Below are 15,198 nucleotides of genomic sequence, written 5' to 3' on the forward strand. Positions count from 1 at the left end.
AATGATTAACAAATTATAACTTTATAAACATTTCTTAGATCAACATTAAACTATAAGAAACACATTTATAGTAAGTTTTCCACTAGAAAAGGAAATAGAAAAATAATTTTTCTTCTTTATAAGATAAAGATAAAATACTTTCCACTTGTATCATGTCACAGAGTAATAAATACCTTAAACTTGTTCAATTCATTGAAATGTTTACCAAGTTCCTACTGTACCCTAGGCTAAGTGCAATACAATGATCAATGAGATAAAATCTGTTATCAAGATCATACCTATTAAGACCTGCTTGCCCAGTTGAGAACTCTTGGCATATTGAAAGGAGAACTAAACTGAAATCAACAGCTCTGTGATCTAAAGAAAGCACTGGGCAGGCAATTCTAAGTCAGCGGTAGAAGGAATGCCTTGGGCAGGTCCCTTACAGATTTTAATATTCTATGACTTACTTTCCCTCCAAATCAATTATTTTGAATAGACAGTTGCACCAGCAAGTCACTCCTTATACATCCTTTAGGAGATATCCACTGCATATACATATATGCTGTGTACTGTTTTAATATACAGCTAAGCTGAATTTTGTTTTTCTCTTAATTATGTACCTTAAATTGGTTTATATATATTGTATATATACAAGCCCCATGTTGCAGCTACAATTTATTTAAAAAAAAAAAAAGAATTCTTACTATTAAGTGGCCCCATTCTTAATAGCATGATATGCTGTAACAGTTTCAATTTACATTTCCTTTTACATAAGACTGCACATATTTTCATATTTTTAAGGGCTTTTCAAAGTTCCTTTTCTTTAAATTGTTTATTCATGCCCTCTGCCTAACCTTTTTATTAGGTTGCAAGTCTTTTTCAAATAGAAATGTAGGCATTCTTTATAGATGAAGGAAAATTGTCTTCTGATCACTCCATGATTCTAAATAAACTTTATTTTGATAAAAATATTATTTTCCTGTACTTTCAAAATTAATGTGCATCAACTATAAGAGTTTCTCTGTTAATACTATTTAAATACATGTATAGGAATAGGTTTATATTATTTAAATAATTTAAGGGCCATCTGGCTGGCTCCGTCAGTAGAACATGCGACTCTTGATCTCAGGCTCCTAAGTTCGAGCCCCACACTGGGTGTAAAGATTACTTTAAATATTTAAAAAATCTTATTTAAGTAATTAAAAAAATTTTTTAATATTTTTATTTATTTCTGAGAGAGAGAGACCGCGTGAGCAGGGGATGGTCAGAGAGAGAGAGGGAGATACAGAATGTGAAGCAGGCTCCAGGTTCTGAGCTAGCTGTCAGCACAGAGCCCGCCACAGAGCTCGAACCCACGACCCGTGAGATCATGATCTGAGCCGAAGTCGGATGCTTAACCGACTGAGCCACCCAGGCGCCCCTATTTAAGTAATTTACAATGGAGTATATTGTCCACTATGGCAGGAAGGACGATTTTCTACAATATGAAAATACCAAAAAAAAGTAAAACAGGACTTTAACAATGTAATTAGCAACACTTTAAAAGACCACAAGATAGTAATAGAATTTTGATGAATTATCTTATATTCCCTAGTGAAAAATGTTGTGATTTTTGACTTTCTGGACTTTGGAAGATATCAAGATCTGCTTATACAAGTTTAGACAGATCAGACAAATGTGGCTTCTGATCATAGAATACGTTTTCATAAAGCCCATGAATCATTTTGAGAGCCTGTGAATCATTTTGAGAGCAGCCAAAATATAAATTGAGTTACTTTACTACTCTGCTAAAAAGTAATTTTTCTTTTCCTGTTAAGTAGGCCTTAAAAAAATTCTTTACCACACCTGAATTAGGAAATGTGACCTTTCTAAATTAAATCAGTTCAGAGTGGTAGAAGCCAGCTCAGCTTAGTTCCAAGTACAATGGAATAAGAATGCCATTACTTTCACTACAAAAAACTCAACCATAAGAAGCTCTGCAATAAGTAGTGACTTAAAGCTGTCCATCTCTTTTTAAAACTGCAAATAGCAATTGAGTACAAAGAACTCAACAATGTGAATGTTTACATTAGTTGTTTATGAAATTTCTTAAACTAGAAGTTGTATTAATATACTTATAATTCAAAAGAATATTTAAAAGTAAAACTTTGACATCTTATAAATAACTAAAGTTTCAGACTATACTTATTTCTATTTCAAAGGTAAATTTAGATAAACATTCATAAGAAGATAAAAATAATGCTTCCTTCATGTTTATTTGCTTCCTTCCATGTTTAAAAAAAAAAAACTATTAAGAAAGATGTTTAGAAGCTCCGGATTACTTCTACTTTCAAATCTTGCCCTGATGTAACCTTGAACAAGTTACACAGACTCTGTGTGTCTTGGTTACTCCATTTGGAAAAATGGGAATAACAGAATTTATCTCTGAGGTTCTTAAGGGAATTAATGGAATTAATCTTCTAAGTGTATGGCATACACTAAGCACTGTGTAAAGTCTTCTAAATATCAACTAACTTCACTGCACAACAACAAAAAAAAGCTTGATTTATTAACAAAAAAGATAACCTACAATATGATATATACATGCATGTGAGAGACAGGAGTTCCTAATGATTTTCTGCTGGAATTTGCAAAGTTCATGACATATATAGAAATTAAAATGTTTCACTTAACTATATTTCAATTTGTAACACTAAGATCTAAAGAAAGCCACTGTGTTCAAGAAATTTACTCTATATCAGATGCATTGAATCTTTCAAAAACTCTGAAATTGTATAACCTTATTTTCTTCCTCATTAAATTTCTTCAGATGACATCAGCTGAGTGGCACTCTTGCCTTTAGTGTTCAAACTAATAGTTTCAACCTGAGCCATTCCATTTTGATCTGTTTCAAATAATGGGGTTCGGAGTATGATTTTGTTTTTGTTCTTTTTTCCTTAAGCATAACTGCCACAGATCTGTTTAAGGTTTCATTTAAAGAAAGAACGGGTTCTACCGTTATTACAAAAAGAAAGAAAACAGAAAAAAAAATAGTTGGAAAACCACCGATACTATCACAATCTGTATATACTTATAGTTTCTAAATCTAGTTGCTACTAGAAAATAAGTAAATAGGTTTTCTTTGGCTAAGGATCAACCATCCGAAAAAATGCTGAAAACCAAGTTATCCTGCCCAGTTAAGGAAAGCACAGGTCAGAAAAGAAGCTACCTACAGTAGACAAAATACCTTTGCTATGGCTATTGAGAAATGATGGTATACATTTCTGACCTTAGAAGCGTTTTAACCAAACACTTCAGAGGGGAAACGGAAAAGAAATTCAGTTATCCTCAGTTAAGTCTTCACTGCATACTTCAATAAATTAAGACTAAAGAAGAATAAAAAAGAAGTCAAAACAGATTTTTAAAAATTAAGTGGATCTTTAATTTTTTTGTTAATGTATACTATAAAAAAAGTAGAAGTCTACCTTAACACAGGACAAAGTTCAAAGACATCATCATTATCAGGTATTAATGCATAAAATTACACATAGCATGATGATCAAATACCTTTACTATAAGTTTTACAAACAGGTTTTTGAAAATGGTTTGTATTGTTCTACTTTTAAGGCATTCCCAAGGGTATTTCATCCTTATATCCAACAGATGTCCGTTCAGAAAATGCCACATATTTTATTTACTCTTAGTTTTCATAGTTTGTTACTAACATAACTAATTTTGTTTTTAGGTTGTATGGTTATAAAAATACACACTTAAAACTAAAGTAGAAAATGTTCAATATACTTAATTGTGCTTAAAAATGTGATTTTCATTTTGAAGAAAATTATCCCAAATTATTTTCCTTATATACAACCAAATTAAATACTCTGTGGGTTGTTCACCATTTTGATTCCTTATATGCAACAAAAATAGTCTTCAATTAATCACCTATTTAAACCAATATGACTCTCATTTCAATAATTTGTAAGTAATTTAGTTTCATAATCAAAGTAATTCAATATCACCATTCAATTTTGTGATACAGGTATAAAATTAATAGAATTTGATCACTGCTTTACAACGTAATATGTATTAAAAGACAGAGCATACATTTTACTGTGAGTGCTCTGTGCTAAGGTTATATTAGTTAAGGAGGCAATTTTGATAGGAAAAAAAAATCTTCCTAATGAGTTCAGTAAAACATACCCTAGTATTCTGAAGCGTTGTAAATTCCCAGCTCAGACAAACCCATATTTAAATGTAAGAACAGGAAACCTTCCTTATTTGGAATTCAGGATTCTTGATTTCTAATATTTCTTGCTTCCTGTTGCTGCTCTATCCTCAATCACAAAGGCTGCCTACAGATAGCCCCTCCTAGAGAGAGAGAAGCAAGTGTTAAAGATAAGTGCTTAAAGACTAAATCTCAGTACCTATGCTTATAAGTAGGTTTGTCTGTTCATGGGAATCTCTAAAAAATCTATCTTTCCTTCTAACAAACAGAGCACGTTATATAAAACTACAGTTCAAAAGCAAACAAAGATGATTTAGGAATGCGTAACATTAGAGGCTTATTTTAAATCTGTAAGAACGTATTTTTCTTGTTGATGGTGCCAAGATACCTAGCCTGGACCTCAAAAGAATGTGCTCACCTGTAGTCAGACTACATGTTCCCTATCACACTTAACCACTTCTTTCAATACATTCCTTGTCAATCCATAATTAGTGAAACTGTGGTTATTTTTAACAACTCTCAGGAATGTATTCCTAAAGGACAAATGACGGTCAGTAATAAAACTAACACCAAGTAAGCATTTTATCTAACTACTCAAAGGGAACCCCTTCACGTTCTTAAAGATACAACAGTTGGGTAAGAATTACTTTTAATTCTAATTTCCTTTTACATGTAATAGTTAATACTTTCTTTTTCTAGAAAAATAAAAACAGAAAACTCCATAAACTACCTGTATAAATCATTTTAAAATTCTGACATTTGAAACTAGACTATATAAAAATACATATTAATTTACACAACTGGTAAAAATAGTATTAAATGAAAATGTATTACATTTATGCTTTAGATAATGAGTGTTCACTTCAGATAATGAGTGCTCACAACGTAAAATAGTTTTTGCTCTACCAAAGGTTTTTACCAAAGAATTAATCCACAAGATAAAACCATAGGTGATTTGGAATAATTTTAGTCACAAATTCAAGTTCTGGAGGATTCAGAACTACCAACCTCTCTTATCCACTTTAAGTATGAAGATAGACAGTCCTGAATCACCTATTGCACAGGTTGTAATAACAATGAAATAATGTATTTGACAATGCTTTACAAATTTTAAAGATAAAGACTAATAGTATTCCTCTACAGATGCTTAAATTGTTGTTCACAGAGAACTACATAAGAGGTTTAGGAATAAAGAAAAATTAAAATTCCAGGAGAAACTGAAGAGATCCAGACAAAGCTTTGCTGATTGTTTTATTTAAAAGTATTCTAATCACCACAATGAGTAAATTTCTCCTCACTGCATAAAAGAACATCTGTATATAAAATACATCAGTAGTCAGGACATAAGTCAACTAATTGTTCATATTCTGATTTTTTGGTATGTATTATTAATTCAAAAATATATTCCTCACCTGTCTGCACTGAACACTGTCGTCTGACTTCTTCAAGAACTGTACTCATCACAGTAAGACTCTCTTCATTTCTAGTCTCACGAAAAAACATACCTTTACCAGCTGTCCAATTTTGATTTCATTAACCTTATTTTCTGTCAGCATTTGATGTGAAATGGAGGACTGAGATAAATAAGTTGAACAAGGATAATTTGCTTATAGCAGGAAAGTTAGTCACATTACAAAATTATATAAAAGATAAGGGAAATATTTTATATTACTTTACAGTAAAAAACCCCAGTGGGTATCAGAACCTCCTAATTACATATATTGTATGTCCCTTTAAACAGGATAATAATAATTTAAATACTTCAAACATGAAATACTTCCAAAGCCTTAAACTTTTTTAGGGCCAAAATTTTAACTTCTTGACAATCTGCCAAACAATAAATCCTATTTTTCTACCAGTGTGTGTGGAAGAGGTATCTTACTATCTGTAGGGAATCACAATTATGATCAGCTGTCACTACATCAGCTGTGTGTCAGGCTTCTTCTCTAGCCTTTACCTTTCTAATTATCTACTTTAAAATATGCAAACTCAGGGTGCCTGGGTGGCTCAGTCGGTTAAGCGTCCAACTTCAGCTCAGGTCATGATCTCACGGTTCATGGGTTCGAGCCCCACGTCAGGCCATGTGCGGACAGCCAGCTCAGAGCCTAGAGCCTGTTTCAGATTCTGTGTCTCCCTCTCTCTCTGGCCCTCCCCTGCTATGCTGTCTCTCTCTCAGAAATAAAATATTTTAAAAAAATTTTTAAATAAATAAATAAAGTGTGCAAACTCAGAGGATCAAGGTTAAACTATGCACAAAGTAAAAACTGTCAATATGGTTAGACTGTATTGCTATAATACAGGTAAAATATATATAAGTATTGGGGCGCCTGAGTGGTTCAGTTGGTTGGGTGACCGACTTCAGCTCAGGTCATGATCTCACGGTCTGTGGGTTCAAGACCTGCGTCGGACTCTGTACGGACAGCTCAGAGCCTGGAGCCTGCTTTGGATTCTGTACCTCCATCTCTCTCTCTCTCCTCCTCCCCCCCGGTGTTCTATCAAAAATAAACAAACATTTTAAAAAATTTAAAAAAATATAGAAGTAATATAGGTAAAATATAAGTAGATAATTTAGACAAAATAACTTTTTGAGTGGCTGGTTAATTTTAGTGTATTGCTCTATACATATTTTATCACTTCAAAGGTCTTCTTTGTTTAATTTCATATTCTCAGGTCTAATATTAATGCTTTAACAAAAATTTCAACTTTTCTCAAGTGTCAATTACTGTTTAGTTCAGTATTCTATTTCCACATCATCATTATTATTATTTTACAAACCAATAGGCCTACCATGTAAGAGTTCCTTGAAATTAAACACAGTCATAAACATAGTCATAGTGGGCATGCCTAATTTCAACTTGTTCTAGTGTCCCCAAGGGCAGGAAATTAGGTTATGGGCCATGAAAGCCACCACAGGTTCCATTATCCTTAATCTTTCTGCCCTGAGTAAGGTGGACTACATAAAATACCTACAAACTGAACTCAGTTACTTGATCACTTTTAAAGTCCTTACATGGCTTTTGTTTTAAATAACCACAGAGCCAAAATTTTAGAGCTTGAAAACATTAAAGCTATATCTGACTTTGGTTATAGGTATTTTGGGAGCATGAAAAATTTCAGGTGGGTGTCTGAAATAAATACACTACACTACCTTAAGTTTACTTGTTTATTACAGAGGCAAATTTCTTCAATGCTTAAAATATTTAGGTGAAAGTAAAAAATGAGTCCTCTTTTTGGTTCTTGATATCTAGTCTAAATCATATTTCAATGAACCTGGAGTACAAATAGCTAGCTCAGCTGAATTTCTAAAAGACACATAAGCTAGGAAGTGATTCTCAACACATTTTGTACCGTTTTATTATGTAGATTTCTAACTACTATAAAACTCACTTTGATTTCTACCTTTCTACTAAAAGGGAACATTGGTAAAATTTTAAATAATGGATCAATTTTTTCAAATTATTTTAATTTCCGGGTATCCCTTGAAGTATTTAGCAGCAAATTAGAGTTCAGAATCCTTGCCTTGAATATCAAATAAACACTGACATGGTAATTTAAATGAAAGAGTATTTTTAAAAGCCTTTGTATAGGGCCTGGCTGGTTAGCAGAATCTGAACACAAATACACATATCCTAATCATGAAGTCCAAGTAAGCTGCATGCAGCTCTTTAAAAACCAGAAGGCAGCTAAGGAAAATAAGAGGAGAGAGCTTAACAAATGATGACCATGAAAAAAAAAACAAAAAACAGTGAATCTTAAATCTGATTCTATTTGTCAAAGCACATATATACTTCACAACACATACAATTTTTATCATACCAGTAAAAGATTCAAACAGAAAACTTAATTCAAAGCCTAAGTGATTTTATTAACCAATATTCAATTATGATTATGTATAATGAACAATTTACTGGATTGTGCTCTTGTTACTGCTCAATTTAATGATGGCTGCTATCCCAATTAGGGACAACGAAATAATTCAGAATATTCTCTGGTTATTTTCTGCTTACAAGGTAAATCATTTTTGTCTAAACAATACCACAACTACCCCGCCTCCCCCTACTTTTTTTTTTTAAGTTTATTTATTTTGAGAAAGAGAGCACATGAGCAGGGGAGGGGCAGAGAGAGAATTTAAGCAGGCTCCTCACTGTCAACACAGAGCCTGACTCAGGACTTGAACTCAGAAACCACGAGATCATGACCTGAGCCAAAACCAAGAGTCAGATGCACTTAACTGACTGAACCACCCAGGCGCTCCTCCCCCTACTTTCTTCTAAAAGCAATTTGGCTTCAGGATACCTGGGTGGCTCCGTCAGTTTAGCGACCAACCCTTGATTTCAGCCGAGGTCATGATCTCAAGGTCCTGGTTTTGAGTCTCACATTGGGCTACACGCTGAGCATGGAGCCTGCTTGGGATTCTCTCTCTCTCTCTCTCTCTCTCTCTCTCTCTCTCTCTCTGCCCCTCCATCATGCATGTGCCCTTTCTCTCAAAATAATAAACAAAAAAATACATTAAAAATAAAAGCAATTNAATAAAAATAAAAGCAATTTCAGGGTGCCTGGGTGGCTCAGTCAGTTGAGTGCATCTGACTCTTGGTTTCGGCTCAGGTCATGATCTCAGGGTTTGTGAGTTTGAGCCCTGCGTGGGACTCTGAGCTGACAGCTCAGAGCCTGGAGCTTGCTTTGGATTCTGTGTCTCCCTCTCTCTCTGCGCCTCCTCCACTCACACTATCTCTCACAAATAAATAAATGTTATTAATTAATTAATTAAAAGTGATTTGGCTTTAGCAAAATTTTTAAATCCAAAGCAGTAACACAAAAAAAAATATTACATGCAAGAAAGGTGCTGACTGCAACACTACATGTTATCAAGTATTTTCAACTTAAAAACATTCAAAAGAGTTAAAAACATAATTAAGTTTAGGACTGTCTAGTGGAGTTGAATATATGTACAGTCCACAACCATTAGTAGTTCCACTTCTAGATATAGACCCTAGAAAAAACTGGAGTGTAGGCCATGATAAACTGTATGATTGTGTTACAGATGCATGTAGAGTGTGAAGATGGAAAATCAGGTCTATATGACACATTCTAATTTCAAAGAGAAAAAGCACATACTCAGACTATGCTGCTGAACCTTACAATTATGTGATCATTAAATACAATCTTATAAAAGCACTGAATTAAAACCTTCTACTCATCTCATAATGTTGCTTCTCTACTGGAAGCAAAGTCTCTAGTTTTAAAATATTTAATCACAAACCAAACCAAGGTGCATTAAATCTTTAATTTGGTGACAGAAAAATATGCATTCCTATTTCATTAGTGCTCCTGCAAATACATGGAGATTTACACATATTAAATAATTAAATTAAACTCAATATATTTTTCCCAAAATACATTCATACCTCTCCTTAGTCCCTTCTTGGCAAGAACAGTTTAGGCTTTAATCTAATTAGAACTGTTTCCAAGTATACTACTATGAATTCAACTCGTATAACAAATCTTTTTTCCTCCTTCCAGAACTAGGTCACAGAGACAGTATATAGTTACCTTCTCCTTTCTACACTATTAATGAAAATGTAATTAAAACACAGAACTTTGAAAACCCCAACTATTTAATAAGCAATTAATTCCAATGTTCTTATAAGGACATCAAACAATTTGAATGTAGCTGTTAAAAATATTTTTGAGATTTATCTCCTTTACTGATTTTTACACACTGAAAAACTACGAACTCAAAAAATATAGTATGATTCCTATGACAATAAATTTTTATTTCACAATTCATAACAATGGAGTTTATAACGCATATTCAAGGTACCAGTACTATGATCTACTTGGCCTGAACTGTAACACATTATAAGACCAAAATGTATTGTTTCTTAATCACTTACTATATATCTATGAAGAATCTCAGTAATAGCTCTAATTCAGACTCTGAAATTAGTTCACAATATATTAAAAACGGGATGAGAAAATGCAGTTCTAAATTCACCTCTGCCTCTTTAAGCAATGAAATCTTGGTCTTGCTCTAGAATACAAAATCAAGTTCCTCATCCATAAAAACGAAGGACACTACTACATCTGCTCTTATCCCACAAAGCTGACAAAAGAAGAAATCAAATAATCTATTTAAAAATTCTCTGAAAGGGGTGCCTGCATGACTTATTCAGTTAAGCATCCAACTCTTGGTTTCGGCTCAGGTAATGATCTCACAATTCATGAGTTCAAGACCTGCAGCGGGCTCTGCACTAATAGCACAGAGCCTGCTTGGGATTCTCTTTCTCGCTCTCTAACTAAATTAAATAAAATTAATTACATTAATAATTATTAAATACATAATACATATTTGTTATTAATTAATTAATTAAAATTCTCTGAAAAACATAAAACAGATAGAAGGTAGTATTAGTAATAAGCAGATATTATCCCAAGAGGGTCAAGTACAACAAAGAATTACTGCATTTCTACAAAAAAAAACTTTAATGTTGTTCTCGTAAGATTATTTTAAAGATATGCACCTAAATTTAATTATAAAGAACAAAAAATACATGTTAAAAAAACTAGAAGAAAATATACTAACAATTTGAATAATACAGGAAAATCTGTCCATAGTAAGGGGAAAATACGTTACTGTGAAATAATTTATAAAAGGCATTACCAACTCTTTAGACTAGGTGGAATGATACCATCTTAGGGAACTAAAATACAGTAATATTTAATTTATTGCCATACTCACCTCTGCCCATTTAAGAATACAGGTCATGCAAAAGACATGATTACAGCTTTCTGGAAAACCAACTTCTTTCTCTAACAGGCAATTAAGACATATAGGACATCTGTCAGCTGCACTGTACAACAGACCAGTGGTAGCAGTATTATCTTTGTTTTCTTCACCTATAAAGTAAAGCAGCCACATATGCTTTTAAGTTCTCCAGACCAAATAACAGATGTTTGTGGTAGTTATGAGAACCAGATATTCTAAAGGGCCCTCTTACTACAAAGTAATTAGATCTTAGGTAAGTGTAATAAACATACTCCCTAAGCATAATTACCTCCAACATTTATCTATGCTGTTTAATGAAGGAGGAAAAAGAATTCTTTATAAATTTTAAAATAAGTAATGGTAACATGGTTCAAGACTTTAAAAGTAAAAAAACGTTATAGTGACCAATCTCCCATTCAAATCTACCTCCATCCATCCAGTCACACTGAAATGCAACGAGTAACAACTATAAGTTCTTCCAAAGACTTTTTTTTTAATCCATAGACAAGAAACTCTTAAGACATACCTTTTAAAGCTCCTTCTTCACACAAACACTAGCCCACTATACACATTAGTCTGCATTTTTTTTGTTTTAACCTACCGATAGACATTCTCTTTGTTTTCCACCTTTGGCTATTACAAACAATGCTGCAATGAAAAACTGTCATTTCACATTTTTAACAGCACATCTATAGGATAAATTCCTAAAAAAGAAATTGCTAGATCAACGTGTATGTACATTTGTAATTTGAACAGATACTGTCAAATTATATCCCTTATGGTTTGTAGTAATCTAAATGCCCACCAGCAATTTAACCAACGTACAAGAGTATGCATTTTGTCTTACAAGTAATTAAAGGAAACTCCCAAGATTCAACATAAAATGAAACAAAAATAAAGAAATGGTCAGCTGAAATGCAAATATACACAAAGCAAATGGAAGAATGGGGATTATCCTGGAAGCAATTGTCCATATTAGTGTTCACATTTAGAGACTAACCCTTATAACCAACCCAGGTAGGGGAACTGATCCTAAAAGACTTTAATATTAAGACCCCCAATGTGACTAAAGTAAAGCATGGATTTCAAGGAAAAGCAAATACAAATCCTCTGAAGAAAAACATTCCTTATTAGGCTCTCAGAATTCTACAGATTAAATTTATCAAATGTGAGTTCATAATCAAACAATACCAAATCTAACAAAATAAAGTGCCTTGAATAAGAATGAGCAGAAAAAAGAATTTACTTAGATTTATTTTTTATATTTATATTTTATATATTATTCTCATTTACTATATATTCACTTAGATACCCACTGGCTTCAAATATCAGAATTTTCAAATACCACACAGAATAATTAAACACCATGTTAGACCCAAAAGGAAAGAATATTTGTGAACTGGAAGAGAAATCTGAGAAAAGAGACATAAAAGGAGAAAGGAGAGTGTGAAATGAAGTCAGAACAAAACCTAACACACTAATTGAAGCCCAGAAGACAATAAAGAATATGCCATAGTTAAAGGAGTAATGGCTGAGAAATGAGAAAGCAAACAAAAAAGATTCAACAGAGAGAGGACATATAGGTATGTAGGCTAGCCAAGAGAAATAAAAATAATCCATGCCAGATAAAATGTAGCAAATGTACAACATTAAAGATAAAGCAAGATCTAGGAGCAAAATGCAGGGTCCATGGGTGGCTCAGTCCATTTAGCATCCAACTCTTGATTTTAGCTCAGGTCATAATCTCACAGTTCCTGAGACTGAGCCCCAGGTGGGCCTGCTTGGGATTCTCTCCAGCTTTCTTGCCCCTCCCCTGGGCACATAAGTGTGCTCAGTCTCAAAATAAATAAGCTTAAAAAAAATAAAAAGCAAAATGAGGGAAAAGGTCATCTATAAGGGATTGACAATTAGTCTGAAAAGAGATTTCTTTTTTCTTTTCTTTTTTTATAAAGAAGGAAGATAGTTTATTATTTTGCTAGGCAAAGGAGGCCGCAGCAGTCTAAGACTTCAAAAAACCTTCAACCCTGGCCTGAGGAAGGGGCTGGGGGTTTTATAGGGAAATACAGGATCTAGCCAGCTTTGACAGGAATTGTGTGCTGCGAGCTACTTTCATCATGTCTTTAGGGTTCCTGTGGTATCTAAACAGGGTGTCTGTCCAATCAGATGGGGGGCCCCCAAATTTGGGGCAGTGACTGGGTAGAAGCCAGTAGCAAAGGCAGTGAAAGGTTTCAGCTGAGTCAGAACAAAGGAGACAGAAGTTTACTGAATACACCCCAAGGGAGCAGCAGACAGGACAGCAGAGGAGAAGATGTCTGCCTGAAAAGAGACTTCTTGACAGCAAGAAAGAATAGAAAATGGTTAAATAAGATCTTCAAAGTGCTAAAAGAAACATATCAATCCAGAATTATATATCTATCTTTGAACAGTTTTGAAGAAGATAAAATAAATACAGAAAGTTAAAAGTTTACCACCAACAGACTTTCACTAAAGGAACTTAAAGTATTTTTCAGGAAGAAAAAAAGACATGGAGAAGAAATCTCCCTAAATACTATCTATATTAAAATATCAACTAATTTGTGATGCTTGAAAAAAATCAATAGTGGATGACTATAACCTATAAATCAAGCGTAGGAAGGTCAGAGCTAAAGTGTTCTAAGATTCTTTTACTGTTAAGAGTGAATATTAAAATATTAATTATAGAAGCAGAAGAAAAGATTAATGCTATTTTAAAAATCAAAAAAGATTTCAACAACAAAGACCAAAAAAAGTATATTGTAAACCAGTATGAAATAAAAAAAGAAAGAGCTTAAACAAACCTAAAACCTTGATCAATCACAAATAAGACATAGGAAGAGGGGGTAAAAATGTGTGCACTTTTTATTTAGGAAGATGATTTCAGAATTTAAGAATAATAAAAATAAGTGAAAACAAAAAACTCCTTGTATACTGTGAAATGCATACAAATGAACAGTTTAAAATATTAAGTTTTGCTTTCCCACACACAAGCTTTATAAAAATAAAAGGTTACCTTCCATGTCTTCATACTCCTGATCTCCCACATTTAGGGTATATATAGTTTTCTTCTTCATTTCTCCTTGAAAAAGGGTTTCCTATAGGATGGATTAAAATACAGAATTTTTATTTTTGCCTTCTCCCAATATCAATGAAAAACAGAAACAAAAACCCAGAACTGTAAGAAATTACACATAAAAGACAGTACAAGCCAAGGCAGTAAAATTTATGGATAATACAGTAACTCTTTTATATTCTTTGCCTTCAAGCACAATCTTACTGAAAGTAAAAACCTTATACAAGTATTAAGCAACAAAGACTAAATGATAAATTTTGTGGTATAGGCATAAATATAATTGGAGTTTAGGGAAAAGAGATCAATTGGAACTGGAGTTTTCATTGAAGGTAATAGGTTATTTGTGTTTGGAGCTTAACGCATTTAAGATACAACACAGTATAAAGGAATAAAATAGCATTTAACTATGCCAATCTGACAAAAGCAAAAAAGGTAAGTATGTAAAGGTATGAGAGAGAAACTGTGTGTGTGTACTAAGGAGCAATATATGCCAAGTTCATCTGAAAGACTACAGTAATAGGTAAGTGAAGCAATAAGTAAGCAGGGCAACGTAAATCAAATAGAGACAGATTACAGATGATCTCCAATGATTGAAAAGTTTAGATCCAATCTTATATATTCCTCTGAACATGATGAAAGTGATGTAAATGAATATTTTAAAAGAATGATCTGCCAGGAAAGCACAGAAATGGATTAGAGCAGGGAGAGATTAGAACCAGGGAGATTTGCACAGCTAGAGTAATTGGCTGTGAAGTGAATAGAAAAGCAAAGAATTAGCAAACTGAAGAATTTCTGAGATATGGTGACTAAATAAACACAGGGAAGAAGTCAAAGATTTTGCTGACCTGGAGGACTAAGAAAATGGTGGTTATGAGGCAAAATGAGAAACGTGGGAAATCAATTTGTTAGTCAAAGGAAACAAGTTTAGGAGGTAAAAATTATTTTTTTAAGTCAATTCAGAATTTTTTGAATGTAAGACACATGATTACAATAAGCTGTTCAAATACATTTCACAATATCTAGGCACAAGAAATTCCCAATCTCACCAGTTATGATTCTCCCATATTTACATAAAGTAATTTTTGTATTATGTATGTATTGCCCAGGAAAATTCTGTTTTAGGTTAAATGAGGAGAAATGCAAAGACCCATACGT

The 15,198-nt window shown here is 33.0% G+C and overlaps 1 protein-coding gene across 3 annotated transcripts in view; it reads right to left on the reverse strand.

The window, feature by feature from the left end:
- SCAF11 (SR-related CTD associated factor 11) overlaps positions 1 to 15,198 on the reverse strand; it is a 72,671-nt gene that overhangs the window by 30,460 nt on the left and 27,013 nt on the right. For all 3 annotated transcript variants that reach the window (XM_077753246.1, XM_077753247.1, XM_077753245.1), the window contains 2 exons: positions 13,984 to 14,065; positions 10,929 to 11,086 (listed from right to left, as the gene is read on the reverse strand). In XM_077753246.1, coding sequence (XP_077609372.1) covers positions 10,929 to 11,086; positions 13,984 to 14,044 — 219 coding nt within the window. In that variant the 5' untranslated portion in view covers positions 14,045 to 14,065. The remainder of the gene's footprint in view (positions 1 to 10,928; positions 11,087 to 13,983; positions 14,066 to 15,198) is intronic.

This window comes from Crocuta crocuta, unplaced genomic scaffold (assembly GCF_008692635.1).
Source record: "Crocuta crocuta isolate KB4526 unplaced genomic scaffold, BGI_CrCroc_1.0 scaffold30, whole genome shotgun sequence".
NCBI classification, from domain to species: Eukaryota; Metazoa; Chordata; class Mammalia; order Carnivora; family Hyaenidae; genus Crocuta; species Crocuta crocuta.